At 41.2% G+C, this 24,903-nt stretch overlaps 1 protein-coding gene across 1 annotated transcript in view; it reads left to right on the forward strand.

The window, feature by feature from the left end:
- The window catches only part of NSL1 (NSL1 component of MIS12 kinetochore complex), a 56,188-nt gene extending 46,283 nt beyond the window's left edge, over nt 1–9,905 (forward strand). Inside the window, exons 5-6 of the mRNA XM_081221735.1 lie at nt 6,198–6,265; nt 8,155–9,905. Of these exons, the coding sequence (XP_081077861.1) occupies nt 6,198–6,265; nt 8,155–8,433 (347 nt within the window). The 3' untranslated portion in view covers nt 8,434–9,905. The remainder of the gene's footprint in view (nt 1–6,197; nt 6,266–8,154) is intronic.
- Nucleotides 9,906–24,903: the final 14,998 nt, after the last annotated feature.

Consider the following 24,903-nt stretch of genomic DNA (forward strand, 5'->3'; position numbering starts at 1 on the left):
TGTGGTGCACTAACCCCTTCAGGCTGTGTTCACGCTGCCAACCCCAGTCCTCTCCCTGGGATCCGACCGAAGCCCGAGCCTCAGCTCTCAGCCCCCGCCCGCCCTGGCAGGTGAGCAGACAAGCCTCTCAGGCTGGTGTGTGCTGGTCGGCACCGATCCTCTGTGCGGGAATCTCTCCGCTGTGCCCTCCGCACCCCTGTTGCTGCGCTCTCCTCCGTGGCTCCGAAGCTCCCCCCGCCCACCACCCGCAGTCTCCGCCTGCCAAGGGGTTTCCTAGTGTGTGGAAACCTTTCCTCCTTCACAGCTCCCTCCCAGAGGTGCAGGTCCTGTCCCTATTCTTTTGTCTCTGTTTTTCTTTTTTTCTTTTGCCCTACCCAGGTACGTGGGGGAGTTTCCTGCCTTTTGGGAGGTCTGAGGTCTTCTGCCAGCGTTCAGTAGGTGTTCTGTAGGAGTTGTTCCACATATAGATAGATGTATTTCTGATGTATTTGTGGGGTGGAAGGTGATCTCCACGTCTTACTCTTCCGCCATCTTGAAGCTCCTCTCCTAAATGTCGTGGCTATAGGTAGGAGGCCTCAGTTCCTTGCCACATGGCTCTCTCCTTAGGGCTGCTTTAGTGCCCTCATGACATGGCAGCTGGCTCACCCCAGGATGAGTGATCTGGCACAAGGGGCCACCCCTGGTTTTGCATCAACATGATCTCAGGCGCAAACCTCCTTCTTTTTCCATTTTGTCTTTAAGTTACTTGTTGAAACATCTGGCCCACAGTCCCCAGGACTGTCACGGCTTTGGCTGGTGGGGCCCCTCCAGAGCCGGCCGGACCCGTTGTTTTAAATTTTACTTGAAAAGGTAATTTGAGGTTGAAGGAAAAGATACTGAGTGTATTACTTGCAAATGTAACTAGCACACATTTATCCTGCTTCCCAACTTTACAGACGCTCTGTACCCAAAAAAGTTTACTTACGTTCCTTCCTGGTCAGTATTTTGCTGCTATCAGAGGTAACCACCATTCTGACTTATATCATCATATTTCTTCAAATATTCTTTCTATCTCTGTTAGTTTACATGTGCAGGAAAGGTAAATTGAACTAAAAAGAAACAACTCTTTGCAACCAGTTATATTTTATCAGTCTAATTATGAAATGTTTTAGATCCAGTTACAACTTTCATACTCCCTTTTTTCAAAAGATGATGAATTACTTAGAGCGTTGTGTGTAGAACGAAGCTAATGGGAAATACGTAATAGAAGATTTGAGAGTCCTTTTAATAGAACCAAATGTTACTGAATTTAATAGAAGCACACAAAATGTAGGAATCTCATTTTTTTATTAATAAAAATGATTTTTAAATGCTTCCTATTATTGCCACACTAAATATTAAAAACTATTTTTGTACAGTGATAAGAAATTATGTGAATATTAAATTTTTAATTTGATCTTTAGATTGCTTTTCTTTACTCTTACTCTGAATCTGTCCACAAAGGTCAACCACATATCTTCTCTGTAGTTTCTCATATTTCTGTTTTTGTCTTACCCACTCTCTATTGCCCACCGCCTTTCAACAGTGTGATCTCTGAATTCTTTTTGAGTGGATGTATAAACTGAATGTAATTTGAATTATGGTGGAATTTCAAAGTAGGAGATATATTTTCTGTTGGATTTAATCTTACACTTTCCCATGTTCTAATGTAGGGAATTATTATTATTATTATTATTTTTCGGCGGCACACGGGCCCCTCACTGTTGTGGCCCCTCCCGCTGCGGAGCACAGGCTCCTGACGCGCAGGCCCATCGGCTATGGCTCACGGGCCCAGCCCTCTGTGGCATGTGGGATCCTCCCGGACCAGGGCACGAACCCGTGTCCCCTGCATCGGCAGGCGGACTCTCAACCACTGCACCACCAGGGAAGCCCTAGGGAATTATTCTGATATGACACTCTTAATAAGGCCATCTCATTTGTAGATATATTGTACTTCCTAATTTTCACCATTTCAACCTCCTGTATCTTGTCTTGGTATGTTATCCACACTCTTAAGATTATTTCCTCCTCGTCATATTCAAATAAATCTAGTCTTATTATTTCTCTGATCTTTTGTTTTCTATATAGAATAGTCTCTGATCTTTTGTTTTCTGTATAGAATGGCTTCTATATATAAATTTTCTTAAATCCAAATGTACCCAGTATAAATAGTTACAGGCATCTGAGTACTTCATTACATTTTTTTGATATGGTTGGATCTGAACATATTAAATATATTAAATAATACTCTATTATGATAAGTATATATGTCTATATTTCCACTTATGTGTGTAGAAATATCTATGAAATTTATTTTAGAATAGCAAAGGGGACTTTACAAAATACGTTTTAAAGGGGAAGGTTAGATCCGATAAGGTTGAGAAACACTCTTCTAGACAAGTTAGTGCAGTGGAGTCTTCCAGGTATTTTACTGGAACTGTTCAGGACACAGTGGGAGCCTGTCACAGGGGAATGGTCAGTTCAGGCAGGGAGTGGAATGTGTGGCAGTGATCATGGAAACTAGAGACTGCCTGGGGCAAGTTTGAGCTGATTTTGAAAAAGTATGACTTGTTTCTATATGTTTCCATGTGTCTCTCTCTTTTAAACTGAAAGTTCCTTGAGGGCAGAGACCATTTTTCCTTACTCTGAGTACCTAACTGCTGGTATTTGTCCATGGAAAGTACATAATAAGTGTTAGAAGAATGGGCAGCTCCACACAGGTGTGCAAGTTTGATGAGGAGAGAATGTGGGCCTGGCTGGAAGCCAGGTTGCTACAAGAGTACTGAAGGTTGGATCATTTATTTCCTGTATCCAGGGGAAAATTTAATAATTGCCTGAGTGCTCTTGGGGGAATCTCCCCAAATCGTAAAAGAATTGAAATTAAATTAGCATACTGTTTTAAGGCAAGGGTCCTGAGAATATAGGAGGCTGTGAACTTGGACAGGAAAAAAATTACATTGTTATTTTTATTAACCTCAAACTGAAATTTAGCATTTCCTTCGATTTTGAATGCAGGTAATGGTGGTAGTATTAGCAGTACCTGTAATTTTTTTTTTTTTTTTTTGCTACGGGAAGCCACAGATATTTTTAGTTTCAGTTGTTGCAGACACCTCGCAATATTGTTTATACTCATTATTTTCTTATTATGGTAATTAGACCTGCCACTCGATCTTTTTGTTTAAATCATTAATAAAGAAGCACCTATATTGCCTATTACAATTTTTAAGTAATTATATTTTAAAATTATATTTTAAAACATTGTTCTGAAATTCTAGAGTAAGCAAAACTAATGTATAATGATAGAAATCAGATGAGTGGTTGCTTCTTGTATAGAAGACTGGGAAAGGGGCACAAGAAAACTTTCTGGAGTGATGGAAATGTCCCATGTCTTTGGTGTACATTTGTCAAAGGTGATTGAATGCTAAACTTAAGTTCTGCATTTAACTGTATGTACATTATACCTCAATTAAAAAAATAAATACATTAAAAAATATTCTGAGAAGGGGTCCATAGGCTTCACCAAATTGCCAAAGAAATCTCTGGGAACAAAAAAAGGTCAAGAACCCTTTTTCTGAGGCTATCATGTTGCCTTTGCCTTTGCCTTTCTCCTTTAAGTGCCCGTTCTCTCAGTTCCTTTTTTTTTTTTAATTAATTTTTATTGGAGTATAGTTCCTTTACAATGTTGTGTTTTTACTGTACAGCAAAGTGAATCAGCTATACATATACATGTATTCCCTCTTTTTTGGATTTCCTTCCCATTTAGGTCACCACGGAGCATTGAGTAGAGTTCCCTGTGCTATACGTTAGGTTCTCATTAGTTATCTATTTTATACATAGTATCAATAGCGTATATTTGTCAGTCCCAATCTCCCAGTTCATCCCACCCTGCCCTTTCCACCTTGATATCCATGTTTGTACATATATGCGTTAATAAAAGATATTTGTTTTTCTCTTTCCGACTTACTTCACTCTGTATGACAGCCTCTAGGTCCATCCACGTCTCTACAAATGACCCAATTTCATTCCTTTTTAAGGCTGAGTAACATTCCATTGTATAGATGTACCGCATCTTCTTTATCCATTCATTTTTCGATGGACATTTAGGTTGCTTCCATGACCTGGCTATTATCAATAGTGCTGCTATGAACATTGGGGTGCATGTGTCTTTTTGAATTATGGTTTTCTCAGGGTATATGCCTAGGAGTGGGATTGCTGGGTCATATGGTAGTTCTATTTTTAGTTTTTTAAGGAACCTCCATACTGTTCTCCATAGTGGCTGTATCAGTTTACATTCCCACCAACAGTGCAAGAGGGTTCCCTTTTCTCCACACCCTCTCCGGTATCTCTCAGTTGCCTTTGCTATTCATTTTCTTTTTTCTAGATGTGTTCTCACTTTTTTGAGCCAAGAAAAGTCAGAAAAGAAAAAGAGCAGCTATGAAAGAAATTCTTTGCTTGGCTTATTTGCCAATCTGTTGAAGTCAGTAAAACTGTGGCCTTCCTAACATAGTTACATACTTGCTTAGACTTTAAGAAATTTCTAGTGAGAACTACTCTTCTAAAATCTGATTTGTAAGGGCTTCCCTGGTGGCACAGTGGTTGAGAGTCCGCCTGCCGATGCAGGGGACACGGGTTAGTGCCCTGGTCCGGGAAGATCCCACATGCCGCGGAGCGGCTGGGCCCGTGAGCCATGGCCACTGGGCCTGCGTGTCCGGAGCCTGTGCTCTGCAATGGGAGAAGCCACAACAGTGAGAGGCCCGCATACCGCAAAAAACAAACAAAAAACAACAACAAAAAACTAATTTGTAGATGATTTCATAATGGAATGATTTTCTTATCTCCAGTTTCACTTGGAGTTTTAGTAGGATTTTTATACAGAGATATCATTAAATATGCAGTTCTGTTATGAAGTAGGCACGAACATTTGTAACACAGATTGGAAGAAAAGAAAATGTATTAGGAATCAGAAAAGCATCGAGTGGGGCTTCCCTGGTGACGCAGTGGTTAAGAATCCACCTGCCAATGCAGGGGACATGGGTTCGAGCCCTGGTCTGGGAAGATCCCACATGCCGCAGAGTGTCTAAGCCCGTGTGCCACAACTACCGAAGCCCACGTGCCTAGATCTTGTGCTCCACAACAAGAGAAGCAACCACAATGAGAAGCCCCCACACCTCAATGAAGAGTAGCCCCCGCTTGCCGCAGGTAGAGAAAGCCCGCGTGCAGCAGCGAAGACCCATCGCAGCCATAAATAAATGAATAAATAAACAAACAAATAATTTTTAAAAAAAGAAAAGCATTGAGGAAGTAAGAAAAGAAAAATGAATATTACTGACAATCTATTCCACATTTTCTTTTTCAGAAACTCCATCTAGGTGTCCTTGATGTAGTGTGACTGTATATTCTAAGTTCAAATATGTTTTACTTTTATAAAATTCAGAGTACTACAGATACCAAATATTAGCCTATATTTATTTTATAATGTGATGATAGTGCTTGAAAATGCTAAACATAGTGGTAGATAATATGCAGAACAAACATTAGGTTCTTTTTTAGGGACACACATTGTTAAGACTACTCATAGTACAACTCTTGTTGTCTGTCATTTTATTTATTTTATTTTATTTTTTAAAATATTTATTTATTTATTTTTGGCTGCATTGGGTCTTCGTTGCTGCACGCAGGCTTTCTCTAGTTGCGGTGAGCAGGGGCTACTCTTTGTTGCAGTGCACAGGCTTCTCATTGCGGTGGCTTCTCTTGTTGTGGAGCACGGGCTCTAGGCGCGTGGGCTTCAGTAGTTGTGGCTCGTGGGCTCTAGAGCGCAGGCTCAGTAGTTGTAGCGCACGGGCTCAGTTGCTCTGCCGCATGTGGGATCTTTCTAGACCAGGGCTCAAACCCGTGCCAGGCAGATTCTTAACTACTGTGCCACCAGGGACGTCCCTGTCTATCATTTTATACTTATAACCATAAGTTTTTCTCTGCTATTCTAATATTTTCACGGTCTTTTTATTTATCTGGATAAACTTAATAGGACACTTGTTTTAAATAGATTACAAAGTATTCTAAGAAAGATTGAGCTAAGGTGAGTAGTCCTAACAGATTGTTGTCCAGATAGCATCTGCATGTCTTTTATGACTTGGTATTAGATAAAAAGCCTAAAATACTGTTTGACGGTTTCTTTGCAGCCCCTCGTATGGAAAATTTGAAATGCAGAGGAGAAACAATAGCTAAGGAGATCAGTGAAGCCATGAAGGTAAAAGCTACATACTAAATTATAAGTGAATAACATGTGTGGCTAGGTGTTTGCTTTTAGCATTCATAGGTGTTTTAGTCTGTTGTAACAGGAATTCTCAGTAGTCTTTTAAATAGATCTTTAATGAATTTATTAAGTGACGGTAACATTCAGAATAACTACCATTTATTAGACACCTACTATGTGCCATTATTATACCTGGCTTCTTTAAAGGTTGGTTATATTTTTGAGTTCTGAGAATTAGCAATCCATCAGACAATTTTGGATAATAATATCAGTTAACATTTAGTCAGCATTTAGTATGGATTAGGCACCATCTAACTGCTTTACATGTATTGTACTTCCTCATTTAATCCTTACACTAATCCTCTGAGATAGGTACTGCTACTGTTTTACAGATAAGGAAACCAAGGCACAGAGGGGCTAAGTAGATTGCCCAAATAAGTAATTGTGCCAGGATTTAAACCCTAGATGTTTAGCTCCAGAACCTGTACTCTTAACCACTATATTATACTGTGTTGATGCAAATAATCAATAAACAATATACAATAAGAATAGAAGAAGAGTTTTATTAGAGCCAAACTGAGGACTATAGCCCAGGAAACAGCTTCTCAGTAGCTCTGCTGGGACTGCTCCGAAGGGGTAGGGGAGGAGCCAGGATATATATGAATTTTTTTGGCTGGAAACAATGTGGTCAAGCTTAGAGCTTGGTAAAAGATTACTGCTAACCACAAAGAACAGACATCTCAAGTTAATGAATTTAGGATTTTTTCTGTGTATGGGAAGATGCAAGAATTTGGGATCATTGAAATTCATCCTTAAATATGCATCTTAACTATCTAGAAACCTGTACATTCAAAGCACAGAATACCTGAATTCCCCTGAGGGCTCACTGTCTTGGGTGGCTGCAGTGGGTTGCAGCTTAACCCTTTATGTAAGTGGATGATGAACAAATTCTTTAATGATGAAAGCAGATGTACAATGTATGTTTGACAGGCCACAAGACAGGCTGTTTCAGTTAGCATAAAGTTCAGGCTAAATCATGTATAAGCCAGAGTGATTTCCCCATACCTCAATATGTGAAAATTTCTTCCATCAACTGCATATCCAACTTGGAGTTTTAATATTATTATCATAAAATTGTTTATATTATTGACATTTATTTTGCCCAAACAGAAAATATTTAGATTTCTAGTACAGGAAAATTATTTTAAAACTCCTTCAGAATCTCCTCTGTTTTGATCATCTTCTGTAACATTCTTTTGTGGTTTGTACTGATGCCATTATTTTCTGGTACTCACACTTCTCTCATAACATGTTCTTAATCAGGAGTTGGCAAACTGTGGTGGGACAGGGTAAAATCCAGCCTGCCACCTGTTTTTATAAATAAAACTATTTTGGAACACAGCCATGTACATTCATTTACTTATTGTCTATGGCTTCTTTACATTACAACAGGAAAGTTGAATAATTGTGACAGAGATGTAAAGGCCCTCAGAGCCTAAAATGTTTACTGTATGGCCCTTTTCAGAAAAAAATGTGCTGATCCCTGCTCTTGATAATTAAGATTTCTAAAATACTTACTATCCTAAAATGTGGAATTTCAGACATTAAATTTTAAACTATGAAATTCTGTTTTGCCAGAGTTTTATTTAACTACCAGGCATTATAGGAACAGAACATATCTTTTTAAGTTTAGCTTTTTGTTAAAATTCCTCAGCTAAAACTGGTATTTTAAGGTAAAGTCGAATATCTATGACCTAAAAAATTAGGTTTTAGAAAAAGCCTTGACCTGAACAGTTAAAATACTCAAGTGTTGTGTCTATCTCTGTGTGTTTGCGTTTCAACTTGAGATTAATGTTAAGTATTACTGTTGTTTGTTTTTTAAGTCCTTGCCTGCATTAATTGAACAAGGAGATGGATTTTCCCAAGTTTTAAAGATGCAGCCTGTTATCCAGCTCCAGAGAGTCCACCAAGAAGTGTTTTCCGGTTGTTGTAGGAAACCAGATGTTAAACCTGAGAGCTTTATCGCACAAATAGAAACCACACCAGCAGAGACTTCTGCTAGGAAAGACACTGACTTGGTACTGAGAAGAAAGCGAACTAAAGACTGCCCCCAGAGAAAATGGTATCCACTGCGGCCAAAGAGAATCAGTCTTGACACATAAACTCTTTTTGTTTATCTTGGGAGTTGAGATTAGGCACTATCAACATTTAGATTCCAGCTTAATGCCTGGACAGGACTTCATTTAAAACAACAGATAAGTAGTGATTCTTTTATACAAATATAGTAGCTCTGTGCTGGGGTATGATGTAATATTGTATTTCTTTCCTCACCTTTGCATTGATAGTCAGTGAAAAGCGTATTGTTTGAATATTGGCACAAAGCCTGTCAGTGGTCATTAAGAGTGCAAGCTTTTACTGTCCTTGAATGCCATCAACACTTGGCTGCCTTACAGCTTTTATGGAATTTCAGAAGTAACATATTCCATTGGGTTTCCTGGATATACATCTTTCTTTTAAAAAAAGAGCTGTGTGACAGTTGTCGTTATTTAAGGGCTGAAAGTCATCATCAGTTCTGCACAGGAGCAGATGCAGTCCTCCCCTACCCCTGCAAAGCAGTTTGATTTATCAAATTAGCGTTCAGGTGACAAGACTGGCTCTGACTTTGTTACTCTAAGTTCTGCTAATTTGGATTTGTGGGATTAATTTTAGGATTTTTTGGTTTTGTTTTATAAGATAAAGAAGATGATTATTTGTGTAAAAATTTCTCTTAGAAATAAAAATTGGCACGTAGCCAATGTTTCTTACCCACACTTCTGTTTTCCATAGATCTCTTAACTTTTTTTTTTTTTTTTTTTTTGCTGTACGGGGGCCTCTCACTGTTGCGGCCTCTCCCGTTGCGGAGCACAGGCTCCGGACGCGCAGGCCCAGCGGCCACGGCTCACGGGCCCAGCCGCTCCGTGGCACGTGGGATCCTCCCGGACCGGGGCACGAGCCCGCGTCCCCTGCATCGGCAGGCGGACTCTCAACCACTGCGCCACCAGGGAAGCCCCCATAGATCTCTTAACTTTTAAACATAATTTGACTTGGAACTAATAGTTTCTTTTCAGGATTTCTCATTATTTCTTTGTAAATGACTCCAGATCAAAAAAATATATATCAGATTAATCCATTAAACAAATTGTCATTGTGGAACAAATATAGATGCAATCATACTGAACTATTTTACATTTAAGAATGTTTATATATCAAGTATATAATCATTGGTAGAAGTCTGAGAAAGCTATATTGCCTATACTTCTAACATTAACTGCAGTTTTTTATCTCTTATTGTGTCTCTTACATTAATACAATGTAGGCAGGGTCATCTAATTTGCCAGCTGTTTCCCTATTAATGACTGAATACCTTCATTCCTTTGCAGAGGAATTTACTAATCATGAGGCTGGAAAATCCATACTTCTCTTGTTCATTATGTCTTAATAATCATGAAAGTCTAAATGTGACAGAAAATCTGTCTCAGTGAAGAAAACTTACAAAGCTACTTTATCGCATTCTGTATTTGAATGTTACAACTTGAGATCTGTATATTTGTACACAGCAGTGTGTTTTTTATTAAAATAACGTACAAAGACTTCAGCCTTATACTGTATATTTTTTTTAATTAACTTATTTATTTTTGGCTGCACTGGGTCTTCGTTGCTGCGTGCGGGCTTTCTCTAGTTGCAGTGAGTGAGGGCTACTCTTCGTTGTGGTGCGCGGCCTTCTCATTGTGGTGGCTTCTCTTGTGGAGCACAGGCTCTAGGCGTGTGGGCTTCAGTAGTTGTGACTCGCAGGCTTCAGTAGTTGTGGCTCGCAGGCTGTAGAGCGCAGGCTCAGTAGTTGTGGCGCACAGGCTTAGTTGCTTCGCGGTATGTGGGATCTTCCCCGACCAGGGCTCGAACCCGTGTCCCCTGCATTGGCAGGCGGATTCTTAACCACTGAGCCACCAGGGAAGCCCCTGTGTGTTTTTAAGAGTTGTCTCAGGCCTTCTTGAGCTCAGCTTTAGTTAGACGGTAGATCAGCACCTTGCATTTCAGAACATACTAAATTTCACTTTAAAACTGTTTTGAGTCTACAGAATATTGCTGTATAAATGCAGTGCTAACTTTTTCATAGTACAGAATTCTGTATGAGTAGTTTCACTTCAAAAGCATGCAGACAAAAGAATTATTGTTAATTCTCCTAGATTAGATAATTGCATTGTGTTTACATAAGAAAATGTCTCCCTTAAGAGATTCATATTGCGATACATAGAGTTTAATGACTTGATGTCTTAGATTTGTTCTGAAATATGTCAACAAAGAAAAAAAGGAAAAGGAATAGATTAAGCAAGTGTGGCAAAAATCTTGATAATGTTGGATCTGGTGAGGCTCTAATCTTTCTACTCCTGGGTCTGGAAATTTTTTTTATTTTTTATTATTTATTATTTATTTTTGGCTGCATTGAGTCTTCATTGTTGCACACGGGCTTTCTATAGTTGTGGTGAGCAGGGGCTACTCTTTGTTGTGGTGTGTGGGCTTATTGTGGTGGCTTCTCTTGTTGCGGAGCACGGACTCTAGGCATGCGGGCTTCAGTAGTTGTGGCACGTGGGCTTAGCAGTTGTGGCTCACAGGCTCTAGAGCGCAGGCTCAGTAGTTGTGGCTCACGGGCTTAGTTGCTCCGTGGCATGTGGGATCTTCCCGGACCAGGGCTCGAACCCGTGTCCCCTGCATTGGCAGGCGGATTCTTAACCATTGCACCATCAGGGAAGCCCTGGAAATTTTTGTAATTTAAAAATGTTTCATTGTTTTTAAAGTGCTCAGACAGGCAGCTGAAACTTTTTGGGGGTGGGTGGGAATCAAACCCACACCCCCTGCATTAGAAGCACAAAGTCTTAACCACTGGACTCCCAGGGAAGTCCCTGAAACTTGAAATCTTTCAGAGAGCCCCAACTTTCACTCCACAGTTACAGCAGAGTTACAAATGAAATACCATTAGGAAAGAAAATATATTAGCATTATTAACTAAGATAAACATGGCTGATATCAGTAATAATATTGATAATGTACATTTTTAAGAAGAGAAATTGAGTTTCTGCATAGACCAAGGACTAAGCTAGCTAAGGTGATAAAAGGTCAGAAAGTTTATAGTTACAGGGAATGTTGAAGGAAAGAATAGAAAATCAAATATTGACCTACCTGTGGTAAAAAGAAGGCTGGATTGGATGGAGTCTTAAAATTTCCTTTCAACAAAAACCAAAGCCAAACAAACAAAAAAACACAACACGGGAAGGTTAAATCCAGTTCCACTGGAGAAAGAACACTGTTAAAGCAACTGGTTTCTGAAAACACTGAAGGAATATCTGTGTTTTCCAAACTTCAGACATTAGAAACTGTATTAGTTGGTTTGAGTTGCTATAACAAAATACCACAGACTGGGTGGCCTAAACAACAGAAATTTAACGTCTCACAGTTCTGGAGGCTTGAAGTTCATGATCAAGGCAAATTCGGTTTCTGGTGAGGTTTCTCTTCCATCGTGCTTGCATTGGGGGTTGGGGGATGTTGGGGTCTTTTCTTATAAGGACATTAATCTTATTAGATCAGGGTTGCACCCATATAGCCTCATTTGACCTTAATTACTTCCTTAGAGGCCCCATCTCCAAATACAGCCACACTGGGGGCAGGGTTAGGGCTTCAACCTATGGATTTTGAGGGGAAGCAAACATATAGTCCATAACACTAGATAAGAGAAATCTTTTCCTAGACCTCTTTCTCTGGGTCTTTATGGCTTGGGCTGCATAGAGAACAAAGCCAATGAAATCAAACTTTTAATTTGCTTCAAAATGTAGCTATCTCTAAGAATGAGCTTGTTTGACTTCTATTGAAAGCCTTGGTTTTTCCCTACACACCTTCATTCATTTATTAATCCATTCAGCAGATTCCTGTTAGTCACTACTCAGTTCAAAAGTCAGAGAGGTTCAGAGCATAGTCTCTCAGCCAGATCATCTGCATTCAGATTTCTGCTCTCCTGTTATTAAATAGAATTGGACAAGTTGCTTAACCTCTTTGCACTGCAGAGAGGTTATATATAACATGGGTGTGATGAGGTCATATGTAACATGGGTGTGATGATAAAACCCACCTTATAGTGTTATTGTGGAAAGTAAATGAGTTCATAATATAAAGTCCTTAGACTAGTACTTGGTGCATAGTATACATAGTAAGCATTCCATAAGCATTATTATTACTTGGTTTGACAAAGGAAGTGAAAACACCCATAGGATAAAACTTGTCTTCAAGAATCTCATATTCTAGTGAGGAGAACAAGCATGTGAACAATGATCGTGTAATGCAGCAAATGCTATGTAAATGTGTGTGGAGGGAACTTTGGTGAGAAGTCATGGGAGTCGTTGTGGAGGACGTGACATTTGAACAGTCTGGAATATTTTAGGCAAATAATCAGGGAGGAAGATTCCTAGCAGCCTGAGAGGATTTAACAAAGCAGGTGGTTGTGAGGGAGCATTGTGTACTGGAGGACCATCAGGTAAGTCTCTCTATGTGGGTCTTGTTTAAAGAGGCTTGTTACAGGTGAACCTGAAGAAAGAAGCAGGATCAGCTCTTAAGAATTTTGTACTTCTTAGAATTGGTGATGAGGAGCCATTAATTTCAGCAAATGAGGGGAATGGAAGTGGAAATCCATTGAATCCAGTTTCCTCCTTTTGTAGCATTTACCCCAAAATAGCAAAAGAAAGAGAAACACACTCATCTTTTGATGAAAGCAGGAGATATGTTGCCCCAAACCTTAGCATATGAAGAAGGAAAGTATATGGAGGAAAGAGAAATGATTTAGCAGATCAGAGGAAGATCAATCCTAAGTGTCTGCAGAGAGATGCACTGATAAGAGAAATCCAGTTTTCCCCCAGAATCTCTGAACAGTTGAAGAATGGAGGACACTACAACACCACAAAAGGCTGAGATGAGATGGAGGAGCCTGAAAATGAGATTGTGTCCTTATCCCCTCCACTCACTCAGTAATTAATCTTCGCCAAAGGAATTTGTTTTCTGAAAAACTGAAGTAAAGATGCTCTGGAGAGAAGGGTGAAACTCAGTACAAAAAAAATGGGCAAAATGAAATTCTGCGCTGGAATGATAAGACTTGAAGTTCCGGAAGTTCCAGCCTGGCTCACACATCTTAGATGATCCTTCTTTAGAGAAACTGAACAACCCCCAGAGAAAAGAGTTATAGACAGTGATATTTGGAGGTCCCAAACCACATTTCCAGCTGGCCAATCCACTAGTTCTACTTTACTCTCTAAGCCTCACTTACATAGAGCTTCCAGAAACATTTTTGTATGTATTTTACTCTCAGAAGTGAACAGACAGGGACTGGTGGTATTTTACTCTCAAAAATTAACAGACAGGGACCATCCCTGGTGGTCCAGTGGCTAAGACTCCACGCTCCCAGTGCAGGGGGTTTGGGTTTGATCCCTGATCAGGGAGCTAGATATCACATGCCACAACTAAGAGTTCGCATGCCACGACTAAAAGATCCCACGTGCCGCAACAAAGATCCTGTGTGCCGCAACTAAGACCTGGTGCAGCCAAGTAAATAAATAAATAAATAAATAAATAAATAAATAAATAAATATTTTTAAAAAATTAAAAAAAATGAACAGGCATAATGAAAAACAGGAAGCAACCCAAATATCCATCAATGGTTGAATGAAAAAATAAGTTACAGCATATACACATAATGAAATACAACACAGGAATTTTTTTAAAAGATGAAACTACTGATACACGTAATATGGATGAATCCCAAAGACGTTATATTGAATGAAAGAAGCCTGGCTTGAAAGAGTACGTACTGTGTATGAAATCACAGAATAGGCAAAACAAATCTATGGTGGTAACCTGTGAGGAAAGAGGAATTATTAACTGGGAATGGGCACAGGGAACCTTTTTGGGTGACAGAAATGTTCTATATCTTGATCTTAGTGGTGCTCATATTGCTGTATACATGTGTAAAATTTCATTGAGCTATACACTTTAATTTCTGCATTTTATTTTATGTAAGTTTTATTTTTAAAAATAATAAACACACAAATGGAAATTCGCCAGACATTTGAAGGAGGCCTCCAAATGCAGAGACCAAAAGACTGTGAGTCCCACAAAGGCAGGAATCTTTGTATCTAAAATACAAAGTACCTAAAATAGTGCCTGCAGGGCCCATGATAGTTTCTTAATGCATATCGGTTAACTGAAAACAACACAAAAACCAAAGGGAAATTAGGACCTCAGAAACAAACAAAAAACAGATAAATACAAAACAGAGTTCAGAATAATTACTGCTCTCCTGGAGATAAGAGGAGATACTGCATCCATTCAAAAAATTCTATTAAAGAATTTAGTAAACAAGAAAGAGTTCTCAAAAATTAAAAGTTGAAGTGTAAAAGTTGGAATAAATTCAGTAGGAGAGCTGAAAGATAACATGAGAATTTCCCCAAAGCAAAACAAAAAGATTAGAAGATGGCAAATTAGAAAACAAACATAAGAATAAAGAGAATAAATTTAGAGGGCCAATGTCGAATTGATAACCTTCCCAGAAAGAAAGCGCAGAAAAAACAGAGGAGTCAGAATTATCAAAGAGATAACGCAGTTACCATATGACCCAGCAATTCAATTCTGAGGTCTAAACCTAAGAGAACTGAAGGCATGTCTGTGCAGTAACTTGTACATGAACATTTGTAGCAGCAACCCAAATGTCTTATCAACTGACAAATGGCTAAATAAAATGTGGTATATCCAATTGATGGAATATTATTTGGCAATAAGTACAGTACATGTTACAATGTGGATGAAACTTGAAAACATGATAAGTGGTAAGTCACTCACAAAAGACTGTCTTTTGTATGACACCATTCATATGAAATGTCCAGAATAGGCAAATCTGTAGAAACAGAAAATAGATTAGTGGTTGCCTAGGACCAGAGGAAGGGAGAGGGTGGGAGGAATGGGGAGTGACCACTAATGTGTATGAGGTTTCTCTCAGGGATGATGAAAATGTTTTATAGCAGTGATGGTTGCTTGGTGAATATACTAAAACCCATTGAACTGTATAGTTTAAGTGAGTGAATTGTGTGGTACATGAAGTATATCCCAAAAAGAGAGTAAAGAAATAGGAATAATACAAGAAACATTCCCAGATACCAAGACTCCAGAGGATGAAAGCTGAGTATTCAACACAAGGAATGAAAAAAGACAAGAAACAAAAAAACTCATACCCACCAAGGCACATAACTGAGAAATGTTAGATAAAGAGAAGTTCCTAAAAGCTTCCACCAGTGGAAAAAGATCATAAAGAAAAGGGAATTGGAATGGCATCAAACCACTAAATAACAATCCTGAATCTAGAAGTCCCTGGAGCAATACAATCTGGAAATTCTCAGTATAAGTGATTTGCAACCTAGGACTCTATACCCAGCCAAACAATCAAGTATGAGGTTAGCTAAAAGCTATTCTCAGACATGCAAAATCTTAAAAAAAGAAAAGAAAAAAATTACTTCCAATGCATCCTGTTTGGGGACACTTCTAGAGGATGTGCACCACTACAAAGGGTACAAAGAAGAAACCCATGGGATCTAGGAAAGAGAGGCTACAAGATAGCAGCCAATTCAAGTCCACAGGGCACTGTTCAGCAGATCTGGAGAAGAGTCCAGTCAGACCAGGTTGGAATATGAACATGTAAGACTCCAAGAGAGATATTTTTGGGAGGAGAAAATATAACTGACAACATGGAAAATTTTACAGAAGATGTATTTTATAGTATTCAGATGTTCAAAGAAACAAATCAAATATCAGGCAATTATTCACTACAATAAAAGCAGAAAGTTACACAAGAAAAGAAATGTAGTAATAGTTGGCTCCACAGTGAATAATAATTATATAGACATAATAATGTATACTCTAAATCTGAACTCAGTAAAAAATCGAGACAGTTATATTGGGAGGGCAAGAAGATTGGGAATTAACCATGAGTACAGCATGAGTACTGGATATTCAGAACAGACAGTGGTCAAAACACTGGAGCAGGGGATCTGGAATGCCCGCTTATCTGCTGGGTCCTGGGGAAGCCCAGGTTTTCCCAGGATAGGAACTGGAGCAGCCAGGGTGACAGGGATAGGATGCTGAGGAAGCTTCTGTACCAACCAGTACAGAAATTCATTTTGCAGTGTTGAAACAACTCATATGGTTGTAACTCTGACCATCTGAATATCAGCCATGAAGTGGGAATGTTGGGGAGTGAAATCTTCGTCAGTGCAAAATGTCTAAAATAGCTGACTCGAGATAGCCGGAGATGGATATTATTCAGTAAATGCCAGAAAAACACAACTAAAAGAATGGAAGTAGCTAACTTCGTGGATGAATCTAAGTGGGAAAAGTGGGCCGAGGGACTGATATTTTTTGTTATAACCCTTATAGATTTGATTCTTTAAATTATGTGCATATAATACTTGCATGAAAATAGATTTGATTTTTAAATGATTTAAAGACTATAACACAAATGCAAGTGAATATGAATTGTCTTTGGCACTGTCTTCTCTTCTTCCTATCATTGAGAATTAAGAAACGAATTGTACCCCAGAGGCTCTTTCAGCTGTTTCAGTTCCATTATCTCAGTATATTTCAGATAAGACTGTTTTTAGCTGTTAGTTTTGGTTTCTTTGGAGTTGCCCCCTGCCCCCTGCTCCTTGACCATTTGTTTTGCAAACAGATTCTATTATCAAGCCTCTGTGTACGAAAATGAAGAAAAAAAAAATCTTTCTAGAGAACCACTAAGGGGTTAGTGGAGATTTTATATGAAAGGATTTGGGGAAATTAATACTATATTCATTTGAAGCTTCAGGGTTGAAGAGTCCTCCTATAATTCATTGCTGTATCTCTAAGTTGTTTGTACCCCGTGGGCCCTCCCCTAATATTAGTTGAATGAATGAATGAATGGTTTCATATTACAAATTTCTAACTTTTCAGTTTCCCTATATCACAATCTCAGGCATTAGTGACCTGTGGTATTCATATTCTTTATTAATTGAGTTTAGAAGACAGTCTTCCTAGCGGGAGGCAGGAGAGTGGAGAGGGGAGTAGGTGTGTGGCTGGGGGATTTAAAGTCCTGAGGGCAAATCACTGGGAAGCTCCCCTGAATGAGAACTCTGGAGTCTTCTGGCTACTACCATTGAAGTCTAGTCCCTGTAGCCCTGAGGATGTCAGAGCAGAGGAGGGCATACACACCCCTCAGACTGGTGCCAGCAGATATATTTGCCCTCTGGCCCTCCTTTCCTTTGGCTACTAGGTGGCCTGGGGGAGCCAGGTAAGAAAAGCTGACTCCTCTGAGTCTACTGCTCCAGCCGATGCCTGTGACTGTGAAGGCTCAGGCCGACTGTATTATCACCTTGACTAGCTTCATTTCAGAGACTGTCTCCCATGCCTTTGAGCTCATACCTAGTCATGGGTTTTAAGGCCTCCCTTGTTGCCCGCATATGTGGCTCTGTGGCCCACATCTTCCGCCACGATGGCACTGGAGCTTTCTGTCCATTTCTGCTCCTGGCGTCGCCTGGATGGGAATCCCCTTCACCAGTCCGTAAGTATCTGAGACTTGGGCATTTCATTCTTTTGGTTCCTTCAGACTCTTCTGAGGTTTACTTCCTCCTTGAAGCAGCCGGTGGTTACCCTCGCCTTTCAGGGCTCTTGCTGCCTGCATCACCTCAACAGCACCCCATCCCTGGATCCCCCCATCCCTGCCCTTTGCAGCACCAGCTGGTTCAGTGACTTTTCCCGGGTTAGAGTTCCTTTGTTCCTACATTTGAAGCTCCTTTTCTTTTGAGCCATTTAACACCTGAGCATCTCCACCGGAAGTGTAGGTGGGAAAAAGGAGAAGAGAGGAGGCTTTGACCTGCATATCTTGCTTCATTTCCTTCCCTGTTGAAAATAATGTGGTGAGAAGAAGGTTCAAATAAGTGTGGGTATGAATTCTCTCTGACTTGTCATACTTTACATATGTCACGTCTGCTGCCCACCTCTGATCCTGTGAGGGTGTGGAAATTAGGGAATGACAGGGTAGAGTAATAACATTTGACCAACTTGTAGGACACATCTGTGCCAGGTCCCACACCTCCCAGCTCCAGAGCCTTATCATCTTTCCCAATCACATTCCAAACCATTTCAAAATCATTTTTCACAATCACTCCTTCTTTTATTCTACAAATACTCAGTGTGCTAAGAGGTATGGCTATACACGTGTAAACCAAGGCACAGACCCTGCCCACAAGCAATCTGCCATTGGTCACGGGAGACATCAGTGGCAGCTGGGAATTCAATGGGGTGACAAAAAGGAGCCGAAGGAAAGGACCAGCAGTGGGGTGGGGGGATGGGACTTGTACTGTTGCTAGGGTTCCAGGCTCCCAGAGGGAAGATGAGGGTAAAACTCATGTGTTCTGAGACTTATGTGGAATTAGCTGCTTGCAAGAAATTGTTTTGTCTGGTTTCGAAAACTTAAGATGTAGCACTAAGAAATTCCTGTAATTTACTGGCAAATCTTAATACTTTCTGCGATTTCTGTTTGTTATAAACCCAATCCAAGAATTCCTCTTTTAAAGGAATTTTTCAGATTTAACAAATGATTGCTTCTCCAGAAATACTCCTTAAATGAATCCTCGCTTCATTTGTCTTTCACACTCAAAAGGAACCAAGTTCAAAAACATAAATCAAGGGACTTCCCTGGTTGCGCAGTGGTTAAGAATCCGCCTGCCAATGCAGGGGACACGGGTTCAAGCCCTGGTCTGGGAAGATCCCATATGCCGCGGAGCAACGAAGCCCGTGTGCCACAACTACTGAGCCCGCGCGCCTAGAGCCTGCGCTCCACAGCAGGAGAAGCCACCACAGTGAGAAGCCTGCAGGCACCGCAACGAAGAGTAGCCCCCACTTGCCACAACTAGAGAAAGCCCACGCGCAGCAACGAAGACCCAACGCAGCCAAAAATAAATAAAATTAATTAATTTTAAAAAAGCAAACAAACATAAATCAATATTGTGTTCTCTCTGGCTGGGTGATGGACTCTGTGGCCACCTCACCCCCGACTTCCAACACTCCCAGGCTTGCCCTCCCTGAAACATAGGACTTAATCTGCTGGGGGCTCTGCCCTGGACCCCCCTTCCTGCCTCCCAGCTGTTGTCGGATCAGAGAGGGAGGAAACAGAGGAGGAAAAAGACAAGATGTGGCATCAAAGGGACCATGATCAAGTTTACTCCGTGTTATCTGTGAAGGTGTCACACTCTCCAGAGATTTCCTCGAATGGCTTACAAGATGTGCAGATAAGCCTGTGGTTCCCTTCACTATTTAATACACAGATCAGAGCCTCAGAATTCTCAGAAACCATTTTTTCCCCCAACACAACCCCTTTTCTCTTTCATATCTCCTTTTAAATATGATTTGAAAAAATTGTTTAAACCAACCCACGATGTTACAGTGCAGCAAAATCGAGTGAAAGGCCATTAATAGAATGAATTGTAAAATTGTTTAAAGCAACATATTTTAGTTTTTTAGTTTTTATTTTTTAAGGTTTTTTTTGGGGGGGTGGGGTACATGGGCCTCTCACTGTTGGGGCCTCTCCCGTTGCAGAGCACAGGCTCCGGACGCGCAGGCTCCGGACGTGCAAGCTCCGGATGCGCAGGCTGAGCGGCCATGGCTCACGGGCGCAGCCGCTTCGCGGCATGTGGGATCTTCCCGGACCGGAGCACGAACCCGTGTCCCCTGCATCAGCAGGCGGACTCTCAACCACTGCGCCACCAGGGAAGCCCTGGGTTTGTTTTTAAAGTAGCATATTTTTGTTTGTTTTTTAGTTGTTTTATTTTTTATTAAAAATTTTTTTGGTTTGTTTTAAAGCAACATATTTTTTAAACGAGCATATAAAGAAACCACTTGGGAATTCTCTGATGGTCCAGTGGTTAGGACCTTTCGGAGCTTTCACTTCAGGGGCCGGGTTCAATCCCTGGTCGGGGAAATAAAATCCCGAAAGCTGCATGGCTCGGCCACAAAACAAAAACAAACAAACAAAATCCACTATATGCCCAGAATTGTACAAAAATGCTTTCCTATAAATGTTTAAACATAACCTTATCAACTTATTTGCTGAAGATAATAGTAGTAAAATACTAATAGTTACTATGCATTCAGTGCTTCCTATGTGCAAAGAACACACCAAGAGCTTCACATGCATCATCTCATTTAAGCCTTAAAACAATGCACAAGGTAGGGGCTGTTATCATCTCCGTTCTCAGGATAAGAGATAGAGGTGAGAGTGTACGTGCCCAGCCACCTTCCCAGGGGGCTCTGCAGACTATACACAGTGTAGTGAGGTGCTGTGACTCCAAGCTCCACCTGCAGCCTCTCCCCATGATACACATCAAAGGCCCCTTGCCCTGGGTCGCAGATGTCCTTGCCATTACACCACAGCTCCCTTGCTGGCTTTTTTTTTTTTTTTAATGACATATAGCAACATACAGTAAGAACAAACATTTCTAAATTTCCCAGGAGTTAATGAATAGCTAATATTCCCAGGTAAGAGCAGCATCTAAGAAATAACGAAAAGTGGTTTAAAGAAGTTGATTATCTTAAGAAGATTACATATACTTTTGCTGTTAATTGCTTGGAAAGTATACGTCATCATAGCCAACCATTCCTTCAGGGTGAGAAGCTAACAGTCCTGCCTGTTCAGTATTACAGTTATAAATTCTGAATTGGCAAACTGTGAATTAATAAGGTTTCAAAGCAACTTCCGGACAATTGAGTCATCAAGTTTTTCAGAGAAGTATGTGGCACACATTTAATTCATTGTCCTCTTTGGTGACATGTTTATGACATTAAATTATAAAAGAGGGACATCCCTGGCAGTCCAGTGGTTAAGACTCCGTGCTTCCACTGCAGGGGGCATGGGTTTGATCCCTGGTCGGGGAACTAAGATCCCACAAGCCGTGTGGTGTGGCCAAAAAAAAAAAAAAAAAAAAATTATAAAAGAAATAATTTTAGGGCTTCCCTGGTGGCGCAGTGGTTGAGAGTCCGCCTGCCGATGCAGGGGACACGGGTTCGTGCCCCTATCCCGGAAGATCCCACATGCCGCGGAGCGGCTGGGCCCGCGAGCCATGGCCGCGGAGCCTGTGTGTCCGGAGCCTGTGCTCCGCAACGGGAGAGGCCACAGCAGTGAGAGGCCCGCGTACAGCAAAAAAAAAAAAAAAAAAAAAAAAAAAAAAAAAAAAAGAAATAATTTTAGTTGACTGCTGCTCCAAATTGTATCAGATTTCCAAATGTATATACTGTCTGTTATAAGGATAATGTTTGGAAAACATTAAACTGACTTAGTTTCATTTTCCCAGTTCAACCTTGTTGCCTCCTGGCCTTCCATGTCTAAGGCTGAGTGCTGAGGCTTACTGTCCCCCAGTAATGAGGAGGGGAACATTGGCCCCACCTGGAACAAAGGATTGTGGAACAGCTGTGAGTCTTTTTTTTTTTTAATTTATTTTATTTATTTATTTATTGGCTGTGTTGTGTCTTCGTTGCTGCACGCGGGCTTTTTCTAGTTGCAGTGTGCAGGCTTCTCATTGCGGTGGCTTCTCTTGTTGCAGAGCATGGGCTCTAGGCGCGCGGGCTTCAGTGTTTGTGCCTCGCCGGCTCTGGAGCGTAGGCTCAGTAGCTGTGGCGCACGGGCTTAGTTGCTCCGCGGCATGTGGGATCTTCCTGGACCAGGGCTCGAACCCATGTCCCCTGCATTGGCAGGCGGATTCTTAACCACTGCGCCACCAGGGAAGCCCCAGCTGCGAGTCTTAAGGAAGTCTGAGCGCCATATTTCTTTGGTAGAGAAAAGGATTTTCTAAATTCCATTAGCCTCCATGTAATACATTAAGAGTCAGGTCTGGTGGACTGGTTATAAGCACAGTCTAGGAGAGAAGGGAGACCAGGAACCTTTGTCCATTTTGTCCCCAGTGAACTGTGGGAAGATGAAGAGGAGGAAGCTGGTAGACTCAGAGCCTGACTTCTTCTCTTTGGGCAGTGGTCTCAGACTAGATCGAAGGGACACCAAGAGGACAGAGCCTGGAAGCACGCTGTCCCTGTGCTCCTCATCTACCATAAGAGAGAAGAGTAAAATCAGTGCCTGGGTGGTGCTCCACAATCCAGCCCCTGAACCTGTCTTAGCTCTGTTGTTTCACAGAAGGCATTTGGAGATCTCTACATGCCACGTGGAGGATTGTGGGAGGAGCCAGTGGAGACAGCTGGCAGCCTACTGAGGAATACAAGGGAGTGACCCAATCATCCTACGTTACTCTTCGCATTGAAGGGGAGTCACAGCCATCCTGTGGGTAATGCAGTGCCCCTGGGAGCTGAGGTGAGCCAAGTGGTCTGTGGGGCGGTGGGGGGGGGGCAGAAACCTTGACCAAATCCCATAAACCACAGTATCAGATGGGCCCAGAGACCAGGTGGATAGGGGCATTGCCATGGAAACCAGAAGAGCAAGAGAGGGTACAAGGTCCTACACAGATGGCTCTAGAGTGCAAGATGCAATCTTGGTGAGGAGGGAAGAGATCTGAAAGATACCAAGTCATCCAAAGGAGCTGGAGTTACCTCCTAAAAACTGTTTAAATAATTGGATTGAACTAGATTTTCTGAGCTGGACTAATGTAAGTGTTTATTTTTTTCTCCTATTACCCAGCAGAATAATCGTTTAGGGGGGAGATTCGATTTCTTTATTTTCTTTCAGATGAATCACCATATGTCCCAACAATATTTATTTAACAATACCTCTTTTCCCCCACTGATTTGAGATGCCATGTTTTTCATTTAATAAAATCCGGTATATATATGTCTGTTTCTATACTGTTCTATTCATATGGTCATACCAAACTGCTTTAATTTTTATAGTTTTTTTTTTTATAACCACAGCAATTGGCTTTTTAATTTATTTATTTATTTTTGCTGTGTTGGGTCTTCGTTTCTGTGCGAGGGCTTTCTCTAGTTGTGGCAAGCGGGGGCCACTCTTCATCGCGGTGCGTGGGCCTCTCACTATCGCGGCCTCTCTTGTTGCAGAGCACAGGCTCCAGACGCGCAGGCTCAGTAGTTGTGGCTCACGGGTCCAGTTGCTCCGCGGCATGTGGGATCCTCCCAGACCAGGGCTCGAACCCGTGTCTCCTGCATTAGCAGGCAGATTCTCAACCACTGCGCCACCAGGGAAGCCCAATTTTTATAGTTTTAATGATTTATTTATTTTCTGTTGAGACTATCCCTCTGCCACTTACTATTTTTCAAGAAAGTTCCTGGCTACTTTTCTTATCCTCACATGAACTTTAGCATCAGATGCTCCCGCTCCAAAAAAAAAATCCTGTTGGTGATTTTGGGTGATTGCATTAATCTTGTAGCTTATTTTTAAGGAAGATGGACAGATTAATTCTTATTTAAGAACTTGGTATGGTCTAGTTTTTGTAAAGGCCTATTGCTACCATAACTCTGCTTGATTATTAAATTTCTAAGCCCTTGATCTATTAAAGTATCTTGAAGCCACTTTGGAACACCATATACTCCTCTCCTGTTTTCAGGAATTATAGGGTGTTGTTGTGGTTTGTGTGTTTGTGTATTGTTTATCAATTGCTATATAACAAATCATCCCCAAAATAGTGGCTCAAAACAACAACCGAATGGTTACCTGCTCACAGTTCTGCAATCTGAGCTGGGCTCAGCTGGATGGTTCTTCTACTGTTCTTGCTGGTGGTCACTCGTGTGGCTGCATTCAGCTGGCATGTTGGCTAGAGGCTAAGTTAAGCTGGGACCTGGGGTGGCCGAGCATCTCCCTCTCTTCCTATAGTCTCAGTGCCTCTCTCTTTCCAGATGGACTTTCCATGTGATTGCTCCAGCAGGGTAGCTGGACTCCTCACACAGTAGCTCAGGGATCCTCAAACCACAAAAGCAGAAGTTTCCAGGTCTTCTTGGGCTTAAGCCTGGAACTGGCACAGCATCACCTGTACTATATTCTATTAATTAAAGCAGGTCCCAGGCCAACTCAGATTTAAGGGGAGGGGATGGGGGCTCTACAAGGGCATGAATGCTGAGAGGCATGGTTCATCATGGGCCACCACAAGTCTTAAATTTTTTCAGTGGGCACTATATCCCCAGTATCTAACCCAGTGCTTGACTCATAATAGGTTCTCGGTAACATCCGTTGAATGACTACTACTGAAGCATCTGGCTAATGCTGCACATATAAGCAGCACCCCTGGAATATAGAAGTTCAGGTTCTGAAGGCAAACTGAGCAGCTACCTGCAAAGTCACACCTATAGCAGCACCACTTGTTTGCTGATGTGTTGGGGTGTGCTGGGGTCATTTGCGCATCCTCAAGACACCGTCCTACTTCTCAAAAGGCATCAGCTATTATGACATCCTTCCTGAGAATCTATTCAAACCACACATTAGACAGTAAATAAAGTGCAGTGTTTACATCCTGTGGAAACAGAGGGGACATTCTTTGAGGAGACTGGTTAGTGTGCAAGGAGACCAGAGATTTCATTGCTCTAGTTAGTCG

The sequence above is a fragment of the Mesoplodon bidens genome (genome assembly GCF_964165515.1).
Source record: "Mesoplodon bidens genome assembly, chromosome: 2".
In the NCBI taxonomy this organism is placed as follows: domain Eukaryota; kingdom Metazoa; phylum Chordata; class Mammalia; order Artiodactyla; family Ziphiidae; genus Mesoplodon; species Mesoplodon bidens.